Raw genomic sequence first — 12,444 nt, forward strand, 5'->3', positions numbered from 1 at the left:
TTGTCCAGTTATTTTTAACCCATGTAAATTTTTAACATACACAAGAGTCGCAGTTATTGGGTTTTTTTCCCAGGAAAAAAAAAACCAAACCCTCCTGATGTTCTCCGATCCTCCTACTTTCACTTTCTACCTTTAAAATAAGCTAGATGCTAACTTTCTTAGCACTCACTAATTTTTGCAGTATGCAATAGTGAACAATCACTCATCCTTGCCATATTATTCTATGGCACATACAGATCTCTACCATGTCCCCACTCAATCACTTTTCCAGTCTGAAGAAGTTGAGTCTATTCAGTCATTTCTCACTTAGAAGCATTTCAAGAAGACCTCTTCTCAATCACATCATCTTCCTCTCTACACCTTTTCTAGTTCTGTTAGAGGTTTTCTTGAGGAGGAGATAGAAAAGAAATGAATAGACCAGAAGTGCAAACAGTATTTAAGCTGCAGATAGTGCAGTGGACATGTAACAGTAACATATGCTATCACATCCTTTTCATGATAACTTATAATATTCCCCTTCCCACCCTATTTTTTGTACTGTGAAAGAACAGTGAACTAAATGTTTTTTTACAGAGCTATCCATTAAGAGCTAGGGATCTCCCTCCCAAGTCCAGATTCTACATCACACACGTGAAGGAAAGAAACAATCGTACTTCTCACTGCAACTCCAGCTACTAACAGCAACAAGTTCTTCTATAGTCTTCACTAAGCCAAATAATTCAGTGTTGCCAGCAAACCTCATTAACTCACCATTCACCTCTTTTCCAGATCATCAGCCCAGATTCCTGTGGAACTTTACTGCCATCTCCTTCAGGAGACTTATTAATTATTTCTAGCCTATATTTCTTGTAATTCGAGTAGTTACTCTGCTCAGTAAGGACCTTCCCTTATCCATGACAGCTCAGACTCTTTAAAAGCTTTCAGTGAAGTATCTTGCTGACCACCTTTTGCAAGTCAAACAATCTGCTTTGCCCAGTTACGTCTTCAGAAAACTCCAAAAGATCTGCAAGGCATGCCTTCAATTTGCTGAAAAGCATTACCCTCCCATATTTAACTGGACATCCATCTATTTACTCCTTCGCTGCTTCTGCCCTTTTGCCTACCAGACTTAGAAGCCTCATTTCCCCAAACCTCGCTACAGTAGTAAAGCAAGATCTTTCAGTCATATTCAAGCACAACCCCTCACTTTCATGCTCTGTTGCTAAAACTGTCAAAACAATGGAAACAGACTAAGACATCTGCATTGGAAAAGACTAGCCCTATCAAACCCCTCTCTGAAAGGCATCAGTGGTGAGGCTGTGGCTTCCTACACATTGATAGCTGAACATAAACGCTGCCTGGGAAAAAAATGTGATCTCACATCATCTTCGAACCTTGACAGAACAAAAGGACAAATTTCCCATGTTTTATACCGAGGTTGCTGGGCTTACTAAAGAGGACTTGGCATGATCTAGCCAAGCCGCTTTGTTTTAAGAGCAAAGTGCAGCACTAGCTTCCTCCTTCAGCAATCAAATACAAGATTCTGGATCCTCAATATGCAGCTTGGCCAAGTTAGTAATGCTATCTCAGTGCTTTCCATTCCTTTTTGCTTCTTTATAATGAAGACAAAAATAAATTATCAGTAAAAGCATCTATAACCATTCAACATGTATTAGCACACAAACAGAAGCCCTCACAGATCCTGGAAGGGTTTGGGGAACCACGTTGTCCAAGCAGGAGCTCTGAACTCCATAGACATCAACAGCCCCATTCAGCTCCCAGCTCTGCAACAGAGAACCTGACAGCCCTCACTTTGTAAAACCCAAGCAACAGTTTCCAAGCCGTCCAACTCCACTGACGAAGAGCCCAGGTCTCACAACCAGTATCTCAGGCACACTGCAAACTCCCCACACAGTAGAACCGCACATGAACACCAGTTTGCAGTCTCGAGGATCTTTCACCCAAGGCATTTCATACACTGAGGATCCTTCAGAGCCACAGACCTAAAGAGGCTACAACAGTGACAGGAAAAGGTGTTAAAAATAGGTAATTTTGATGGAAACCTGCTTACGTAACCAGTAGAGTAACCAAGAGCTATAGCTTAACGGAAAATGTTGCTTTGAGCAAGTGTGCGTTTTCTGACATACATTTGATTGGAAATTCTCCAGCAAGCACAGCACAGATACAAATTCTGTCTTGCTTATACAGGAAAGGATTTTCTCCCCATTCCCAAGGACTTAAATCAGCATCATACAAGCATAACAGACAAGCATACATCATGAAAACAGTTATTGGAGTACAAATAAACTTTTTCAGATTAGTTTGTATCATTCAGTTTAAATCAAGCAAAAAGAAAATATTCACAACAGAAGCATCTGTTTTGGAACATAAAGAATTATACCAGTCCATACCACCATACTCAAATTTCCTTAAATATTTACTGCATCAAATAGGACCCCTACACATCCTTGCAGTAACTTAGCAAATCCACTCAGCATTGTTTTGAGAGTCCTGTTCTATCATTTCCACAAACATTTCACAAAATGCATACACTATGGGGAGTTGCTAGAATCTCGGTGTGAACATACAGCGAAGCCCCTGCAACCACACCTTGTGCCAGCCAGATAAAGCCACCATAAGTGTGCCTAAAAAAGGTGCTACAATTAGATTTTCACTTTTACACACCCACTTTTCTTCAAGGTGCTTATCTGTCTTCATGGGCACTTGAATTATTTGTCAGAGTAGCACACAACAGGTAACTAACCAGCTATAAAAGATCAAAGAACCAATGCACCATCCATCAAAAGAGATGCTCAGCCAACAGCAGCCTCTCAGGACTTCCACAAAAGGGAAAGGTCTCCTTAAAGGAACTTATGAAAGTACTGTGCAATTCATCTAAAAAGAGAAAAAGCCTCAGTATGGTGCAGTTCTTTTCCTTTTCATATTTTTTTTCCATAAGATAAAGGCATCCCAAAACACACTCTAGCTTGCATGCCATCTGTCCTGTATAATCTTGGGTGGGAGGGAAAAGGCAGTATAAGCCCTTAAAAAAAAAAAACAGTCTCCACATCATTACAGGAAGAGTGGAGGATACAGAAGCTACTTCTAAGCTACAAAAAAAAAGTAATGCCAGCACCCTGATTTGGAAGACAGGAACGGCATCAGCAAATCTTAGTCTATAGTAAAATCCTGAACTCCAATATGCAGCGCTGCCCTCTCTATCATCACCCCTCTTTCTTCCCCATTGCCATGAAATCCATCAGTCCCCCTTGGTTCTCTGTTAAGCTCCTTTCCGTGCTTTTTGCTTATGTTTCTTTCTCATTATACACATTCCCCACACGCGTTTTCCTTCTCTTCCCTTCCAAACATATGGCCCTTTTCCAGGCACATAGGCCTTATCCTCCAAGGCATTCACACAAACACCCAATCTCATCTATGTACAGGAGACTCTTGCCCCTTCACTTCCAGTCTCTTCCTTCTCCATCACATTGTCTCTGCGCATCCACTAAGTCCCTTTACCCATCAAACACCTAACTCTCCTGCTCCCTACTCCAAATAACTTCATATAACTCCTCATTCCCCGTGCACTTAGTCAGCCCATACAGATCCCCAAAATCTTCTCTCATGTACCCACTGCACCCACAGCTTCGGTCTCTCAAGCACTTACTTGCATGACACTCAGAGCATCTCTCCCACTTTGCACAGCTTTTTCCCCCACGCATCCTAGCCTCTCCCATTCCATTTCCGTCTCACCTTGCACTTCTTCCCCATGTACTGCCTCCCGTTTCCACTTTGTGCAGCACTAGCTCCCACGTGCACCAGCCCTGTTTCTTCTCCGAACAGCTTTTCCATGCACTGTTCTCCACACCCCTTTGCACAGCACCCTGTTCCTCACACACCAATCCCATACCCTCTTTGCACAGCACCCTTTTCCTTAAACATTGTCCTTATTCCCCAGTACTCATTCATCCACGCAGCATCCCCATAACGCTACCTTCTGATACAGCATCCTCAACCCTGCATGCTGACCCCACACTGCCCGCGGCACCCTGAATTCTGTGCCCTGCAGCTCATACCTTTTACAGGACCCCCTCCCTCATGCAATGTCCCTTGTCCCCCAACATTCTCTCTCCATACACTGTCCCCCTCCTCCATTACCCCCTCCCCACATACCATCCTCTCTCCCTTACACTCCCCCCCATCCACGCAATGTCCCCTGTAACCTCACACCCCTTCTCCGTGCACCATCTCCTCTCCTCCACCACTGTCCTCACGCCCCCTCCCCATATACTGTCCCCTCTCCATACACTGTCCCATCTACCCCCAGCACCCCTTCCCCACGCACTGTGCCCCCTCCACACACACCCACCCTCTGTCCCCACGCTCCCTCCCCATGCACGGTCCCCTCTTCCCCCAGCACCCTGTCCACACACACCATCCCCTCTACACTCGCACCCCCTCCCCACCACCATTCCCTCTCCCCCACAGCACCCCCTCTCCACACAACTCCACACACTGTCCCAACACTCCGTCCTCACACCCTCTCCCCAGGCATTGTCCCCCCTCCCCTCAGCAACCCTACCCATCCAAGCACCTCCTCCCCAGCACCCACTCCTCCCCAGCACCCACTCCCCTTCTCTAACGCCCCTTCCCCTCCCCAACCTCGACTACTCAGCACCCTCTCCCCTCTCCCAGCACACGCTCCACCCCTCAACCTCGACCCCCAGCACCCCTTCCCCAATCTTGAACCCCTTAGCACACCCTCTCTTATCCCAGCATCCCCCTCCTCTCCCAGCACTCCCTTCAGCCCCCAATCTCGACCCCCAGCACCCCCCCCCAGGGCCTCCTCCCCTCTTCTCTCTCCCAGCGCCCCCTCCTCTCCTCTCTCCCAGCGCCTCCTCCTCTCTCCCAGAGCCCCCACCTCTTTCCTCTCCCAGCGCCCCTTCCCCTCCCCTCCTCCAGAGCCCTCTCTCCTCTCCCAGCGCCCCCTCCCCTCCTCTCTCCCAGAGTCCCCTCCCCTCTCCCAGAGCCCCCTGTCCTCTCCCAGAGCCCCCTCCCCTCTCCTTTCCCAGCGCCCCCTCCCCAGCACCTTCTCCCCAACCTCAAACTCCCAGCACCCACTCCCCCCCGGCACCCCCGTCCCGCTCTCACCGTCCAGCGACACGAACTGCCCCACGGCGGAGGAGCCGCCGCCGCTGTTCTCCACGAACTGCACCTCGGAGACGATGATGTTGTCCTCCAGCACCGACCCGCAGCCCGTGCATACCGCGTCCCCGCGCGCCGCGTCCACCTCGATCTCGGAGCAGCCGCAAGCCGCGCAAACCCGCCCGCCCGGCATCTTGGCCCCGGGCGGGGACCCGGCCGGTCCCACCGCCGCTCAGCCCGGGCTCCGCGCAGGCCTCAACACCGGCACGGGAGGAGAGCGGCGGCACCGACTCCCCCAGATCTCGCGAGACTTCGGTTACGGCTCCTTCTCCGGGCCCGGCCCCTCCTTCTTTGGGGGCGGTGCCTCATTCTCCGGGGGCGGCCCCTCCTCCGCCCGGCCCCGCCTCTCCTCATTGAGGGGCGGAGCCTCCTGTCCCCGCCCCTCCTCCCACGGCCCCTCCCACACTGGGGGGCTCCACCTCCAGGCCCTTCCCTCACTGACGGATGGCTCCGCCCCCTCCCGCCCCCTCCCCCGTGGGGCGGGGTCTCCTCTCGCCCCGCCCGCCCCCCGGGGCGGAGCCTCCCCCGCCCGGCCCCTTCCTCGCGGGGGGCGGAGCTTCCTCCTCCCGCCTCTCCCACCCCGGGGCGGAGCCTTCCCCCTGCACGTGTAGGGGCGGTCCGTGCACTGAGCTCCAGTCCGTGGGAGCGTGGGGGTCCCCAACTCTCTTCAAGGCTTTGGGGGGTGTTTCACCACTGGGTGCTCAGCACAGCGAGCATAAAAACCCAAACTCAAATGTTGCGTGAGATCAAATTTTAAAACGTGCAAAGCAATCCACAGGGCAATCCGCAGTTTCAGTAAGGATGGGGGATGATGGGATGGAGAGCTGCCCTACAGGGAAGGGCTTGGGGGTGCTGGTCGATGAGAAGCTCGACATGAGCCGACAATGTGCGCTCACAGCCCAGAAGTCCAACCGTGTCCTGGGCTGCATCCAAAGCAGTGTGGCCAGCAGGGCGAGGGAGGGGATTCTGCCCCTCTGTTCCTCTCTCATGAGACCTCATCTGGAGTACTGAGTCCACTTCAGGAATCCTCAACATAAGAATGATATGGGGCTGTTGGAATGGGTCCAGAGGAGGCTACAAAGGTGATCGGAGGGCTGGAGCACCTTCCCTATGAGGACAGGCTGAGAGAGTTGGGGTTGTTCAGCCTGGAGAAGAGAAGGCTCCGAGGAGATCTTATAGTGACCTTCCAGTACCTGAAGGGGCTACAGGAAAGCTGGAGAGGGGCTGTTCGTAAAGGCTTGTGGGGATGGGACCAGGGGAATGGGTATAAACTGGAGAGGGGCAGATTTAGACTAGACATAAAGAGGAATTTCTTCACCATGAGAGTGGTGAGACACTGGCACAGGTTGTCCTGGGAAGCTGTGGCTGCCCCATCCCTGGAGGTGTTCAAGGCCAGGTTGGATGGGGCCTTGGGCAGTCTGAGCCAGTGGGATGTCCCTGCCCATGGCAGGGGGGTTGGAACTGGATGAACTTTAAGGTCCCTTCCAACCCGAACTATTCTATGATTCTGTGAAAACCAGATCAGCTCCTTTGTCCTATACTATGCCTGACAGCGGCCAGCATGGACACAAGAAAAACTGCAGCAAGTAGTTATGAAATACCTTTCCGTTAAGAAGTTTCTTTTCAACTCACTTAATGAGGCTAATGTAGTCTTGATCCATGAGGGCCTCTGTCAGGCATAGTCATGCTCTAAGTTTTGCATCCCTTCCAAAATTATTTGTGCTTTGATTATTTATTTTCAGCCTTTCTGAGGAGTCCCCTACAAGTTTGGAGTTTCTCACTGTGAATGTGAGCAGCAGAGCATCCTCTTGAGATGATAAGACACAGCTGCTGTGCAAGAGCTCATTTAATGTGACACTGAATAAGAAAGTGTGGTTTAATTTTTACTTTCTTATATGATGAGGGTAATGCTGATGAAACAAAGTGGATTCCTAGTTCTGAAGACTGAAATCCTTTGCCTCACATTCATGAAAGCTTTCTTATACAACATCCCTTAAATATTTCAAACATTTTTTGTAAATTCGCTTTCTGCTAGCCAAATGTAAGTAATTTTTCACCTCAGTAAGATTAGAAAGTAGGTCCTTTCTGCTTGCAAGAAGGTTAACTAAAGACTTTGTGACCAATAACCTTCAGCCTGCTGAATAAATAGTCCATAACTCAGATCACTTAGGCTAACAAAATGCTACATTTCCAGTAAATTATCTGAAGCCTGAATCACAGGAAGAACTGATCAATTAAAAAATTGTATTGACAAAACCTCTTTCTGTGCAGTATTTTGCCCCATTAGTTAAGAAGAGTGAGGACCTGTTTTCCATTTCACCTACTCTCATATTTCATACATCCTATTTTCACTCCTAAGTGCGACAAAAAGCGGTGATCAGGATGTCTGTTAGCCCAGACCAACCAATTTCCTTCCTGCTCTGTCTCCAGAAACCCCGAATATAACCCACCTGTGGTTATATGTGTTTGACAGTTGTTTCAAAGAGAGGGACTGTTCTCATTTACTGAAAAATTCGATATGTTTGGGGTTTTGGGGTTTTTTTCCTGCTGCTCATACAACAGTAGGAAGAATGTGAATGGGCTGTGCAAATCCCAACCGGAGTGCGAGGGAATCCCACTCTGTTCCTGCAAACGCTGCACAGCACAGCAGGGAATATACTAGAGGAAGCTGATGACACATTACCGTACTTTCACACGAGATGGATCCTCTTCTGTAAATACAATGATTTGAAGCAGAAGGTGAAGTGTCATTTGACAGAAAAGCAAAAGAACCTCTGCCTTTTTGATCAGAGCTCAAAATTCTGTGTACTGAGCCTCCCAACACACCAGGCTGTGTGGGGAATATGTGTGGAACGTTTAATCCCTTGATTTGATCAGCTGCTGTGAGCATCCTCAGCTCTCTGGCACTTCATCTGGAATCACTCCCCTTAAAGTCAGGTCTAAGAGTGTCACTGAAGACTCTCAAGGACTTTGAGTACGCACATAACTTAGGACAAAACACAAGCAGAGGAAGCCACCTGTGGTTTTGGACTGCCCAACGTAAGGCATAAACTGTGCATGCAACCTGCAAATTTGCACATGGATTCTGTGGATATGAGGTTATAAGGACACTGGATAGAGGGGGGAACAAGGCATTTCGAAATGGAGTAACTTAATAAGGGGATAGCAAGTGACGTCTACTTTTTTTTTTGTCTGCGCCAGCCTAAATGCATTTGGCTACACTAGTGATGAACAGGAGAGGGCACCCAAGGAAAATGGAATCGTTGAGGAGGTGCAGTGCTCTCAGGGGTTAGGCTGCTCTCTTGTCTGTTTTCCCTTTTTTTTTTAACTTTTGGTCTGCTTTTTTTTTTTTTCTGATTATTTCCTGACACTGTTTTCATTACATTCATCAATAAATGGTAATTTAAAAAGCTCTGAGAAGAAAAGTTTCTGGCATCTATTAAATCAGTAGTAGTAGTAGTAGTCACTTGAACTTCTCTCTGTGCAATCACATCCCTCCTGTTCAGAGACAGCGACTTTCTAGCTGAGCCTTGATCCTTGAGCAAGTGGTAGAGACCCCACGGCTTTCCCTATTACATTCCCAGGACTCATGCCTGGTACAATTCTTAGTATATGAGGACAGCAGAAAGCACAAATACCGTAGCTTAGGTATCTCACCCAGAATTTGCAGTGGGAAAGCCCATGGATATTGAGTATAAAGATCAGAAAGCCACTGCCAGTTGTCTCTCATCAGCAAACGGCTGGCTGGGAGCTGGGAGCAGTGTTGCCTGGCTATTCGGTTCTGGACACTTCCCCTGCCAGCTCGCTGCTTGAAGATGCATAGCTGCTCCGTGAGTGCTTTTTGGAAGGATGTAAGCGAGATAAAAATAGACATGTTCTCCTAGTTTCTAGCAATCTGCAGCTTAAGGATTTTATCAGCTGAAAGCTAATGCATAGCAGCAAGACTTTTTATCTGTTTGTCTAATCAGCTTTTGCTCTGGTTATGCTCTCAAGTTCCACAGCATCCGGTGGTTTGGGGCGTATCATCGTTTAGTTGGGTAGCAGGTGAAAAAGTTTAAAAATGGCCTAAACATTTCAGTTGGTCATCTGGAATTCTTGCGCTATAATGAGTGATGAATCCTTGGCCCCATCACATCTCTTTCGTGTCAGTTGGCATTTTTTACCCATGCTTCATAGCTTCGCTCAATCAGGACCACTCCATAGGAGTAATTCTTCTTCCAGATAAGTAGTGTAATGCTACACTACTGAACACAAAATAATCTATACATGGCAGCTACTGAAGAGGAAATCCTTTTCAATGAAGCGTTGGTTATATTCTGCACTGAAAAACTAAAGGCCTCCGTCACTTGAGGATGTTAGCACAGGCAAACATTGCTGGGAAAACACAACTCCACTGCTCTGCCAATCTTGCATTCTGAGACCTGTTTCTTCAAACATTAATGGATTCATCACTCATCATCAGACAACCATTCCAGTAAGGTAATTGCCTACTTAAGTGACTGCGTCTGTGTACCTAGAAATTGAACTGAAATGAGGAAATGCCTGGATTTAAGTGCTATTTTTGTGTGCACCCTTCATGAGTGGATACTTTGGTACAAATACATTTTCTATATAGACTGAAAATGAGGCTTTCACTATAAGTTAATATTCACGTGCAAGGCAAAATACCCCAGGAACATTACATTAGATGGATCTGCACACTCAAATGCAAAGGCAAACTGCATATATTACTTACAGTTTCCATTTTTTCCTCCAATTTGGATCTACAAGCCACAAGTTCAGATCAGTGAGTGGGAAGCTGTAGAAGCACATAAAAAAGTAAATAAAAAGTGAACCTCCTTTAGCTCTGAAGAATCAATTTGGAAAAGTAGTTGCACAATAGCGGATTATCTGCTTAGCATCAAGGTAAATTCAATGCAGTTAAAAAGTAATGCTATAAGCTATGTCTGTAACGTGCCTAGGGTAGTATTGGCCATTTACAAATTATACCTAACAAGTCATAAATAGGATTAGGAGCAAAGACAGCGTCTTAAACAGGCATTCGCTAGCTATGTTAGAGCAGGATATTGAAAAAATGGCTGTCACCTGGTGATATTAATAATCCAAACTGTCTTTATTGACATTTCGTAGGCAGAAGTCTGCCATAATCAGAATGACTGTGCTAGCATCAAAGAAGAATATGCCAACTGAGTTTTATTTAAGACCATGTGTGTCAACATAGAGTTAAAAGCACTTATTTATGTTTGATAATGTCATGATTCCGCTGGCTGTCAGGGACCCCCTTCAGACTGAAATCTCTGCAGATAAGAGAGAACATTGCTGCAGCCACGCATGCGCCTCTGCCTTTGCCAGCATGGATGAAAGGCTGGAAGCTGAGTAAGGAATACAGTGTCCTCCTTTGCACAGTCCATTATCACCAGGAAAATGTATGACGGGCCAAGCATTTTGGATAGGTACAGTCTGGCCTGTAGGTGAGGCCAGTTCTCTCCTGTTTGGGTCTAAAAGACATCAAAGGATTATCCTTTCAATGAACTATGGGACATTGCCTGCTTCTCTGTGGACACAGCCCAGCACGTCAAATATGCCAAAGTAAACCCAGTGCTAAAGAAACCATTGGTCAATACTACAAAGTTTTGTCCACTATCTAAAGCTATGAGCAGGCTAAATAGAAACGACACTAGATTTTAGAGAAGACACAGTACAATCTTTTCCTGTCACTGGAGAATTTTCAAGAACTTGGCGTATTTCCTAGTTTGAATTAGTTGAATAAATTAGATGACTAAAATTTTTCAGAGGGCAGCCATAAAAATGCTTGGAGTAAAATAAGCTATTTCACACTGATAATTAGTTAGCCTAAATAACAAAACAAAACAAAAAAAAACAGAAAATCCCTTTAACATTTAAATATTTTATTTTAAATATTTAAATGTTTTATTTAAATGTGAAATAATCAAAAAGGTAAAATCTGCCTCAATTTCCAAAATAAGGCATTTATAATCAGTGTAGGTCTCTGCATCAATGTTTTTTTAATTAAAAAATAGTTTAAGAGAAAAATTCTAGTGCTGTGCAAGCCACATCTTCCCTTCCCTACTCTCATCCAAAAGTCTCTTCTGCACCTCCAGAAGCAAAACTCAAAAGCAGTAAATCTTGCCATTTCTTCACAGAAAAAAGGCCACAGCAGCAGCGCAAAAGAGAAATGCTGTAACCATGGCCGTGATGACCTCTGCTTTACTCAGAAAGGGTTGGGATCATATCTGTTTTCCACATTTTACAGGTCACCCTCTTAGATGAGAACTGGGAGCTGCAGTATTGATGGTCTGACCGAGGGGAAGGTCTGTAAATCAGCACTCCCTGGGAGGCACAGTGGGTTCCCACCTCTTCATCCTCTGTTTCAAGGTTCTGCAGTTCAGACTCCCACCCATTGTCATATTTTAGTTCTTCCTCATCTCGTGGGATAAACACGATTTTTTCTCTTTTTTTTTTGGTCAATTAAAATTGGGAATCTGTTATAACAATATGCCAGTAAGATCTGGAGCCTTTGGCTTGCCCTTCCATTGTCTGTGCTTCAATCAGGCAGCTCACACCAAGATTATAAAAAACCTGACCCAGGAGTTTACAGTCTGAAGCCCAAATTGAACAGAGCAGTCAGCAGATATTTATTCCACTGCATAATGAGGTCTTCTGTCCCTTTTTGAACCAGTTTTCATTACGTGAGTTATGTTTGTATCATATTGCTAGAATTACACAAAACCATTATTTTTAAATGAGTACAGTAGACAACAATGTTGTCAATACTGCATCTTGTTAGCAAAGTGCACATATTAATAGCAGCAAGGTAAGATTTCAGTGAGCTCTAAGCATGTTCAGTTTCACACGCATATGCATGCAGTATTTCAGAAAATGTTAAGCTTAACTCCTATATGATTTTCTTTGGAAGAGAAAGCTGGAAGAAGATATTCCTATATAATTTTTGCCTACAATATTTTACATTTATAAATCCCATGCTGAAAGGGGCTATATATGTGATGAGAGTAGAAAAGATCTCCAAAAAAAGAATAATATTATACTGTTGGCATTGCTAACAAAAATCCCATCTTCCCTTTGTAGTTATCCCATGCTAAAATGTAAGAGTAGAACTTTCTTCCTAATAAAGCTTTAGAGCTATTACCGTGACTTCTCACCCATGCTACGGAAATACTATCCAGATGACCAAAGATTTTGTAATCAAACAGGCTGCAACAAATACCCAGCTGAAACAGC

General features: G+C 45.9%; 1 protein-coding gene across 1 annotated transcript in view; it reads right to left on the reverse strand.

The window, feature by feature from the left end:
• BRF1 (BRF1 RNA polymerase III transcription initiation factor subunit) overlaps positions 1-5,443 on the reverse strand; it is a 178,613-nt gene extending 173,170 nt beyond the window's left edge. Inside the window, exon 1 of the mRNA XM_054068880.1 lies at positions 5,131-5,443. Within this exon, the coding sequence (XP_053924855.1) occupies positions 5,131-5,317 (187 nt within the window). The 5' untranslated portion in view covers positions 5,318-5,443. The remainder of the gene's footprint in view (positions 1-5,130) is intronic.
• Between the last annotated feature and the right edge of the window lie 7,001 nt (positions 5,444-12,444).

The sequence above is a fragment of the Cuculus canorus genome, chromosome 5 (assembly GCF_017976375.1).
Source record: "Cuculus canorus isolate bCucCan1 chromosome 5, bCucCan1.pri, whole genome shotgun sequence".
In the NCBI taxonomy this organism is placed as follows: Eukaryota; Metazoa; Chordata; class Aves; order Cuculiformes; family Cuculidae; genus Cuculus; species Cuculus canorus.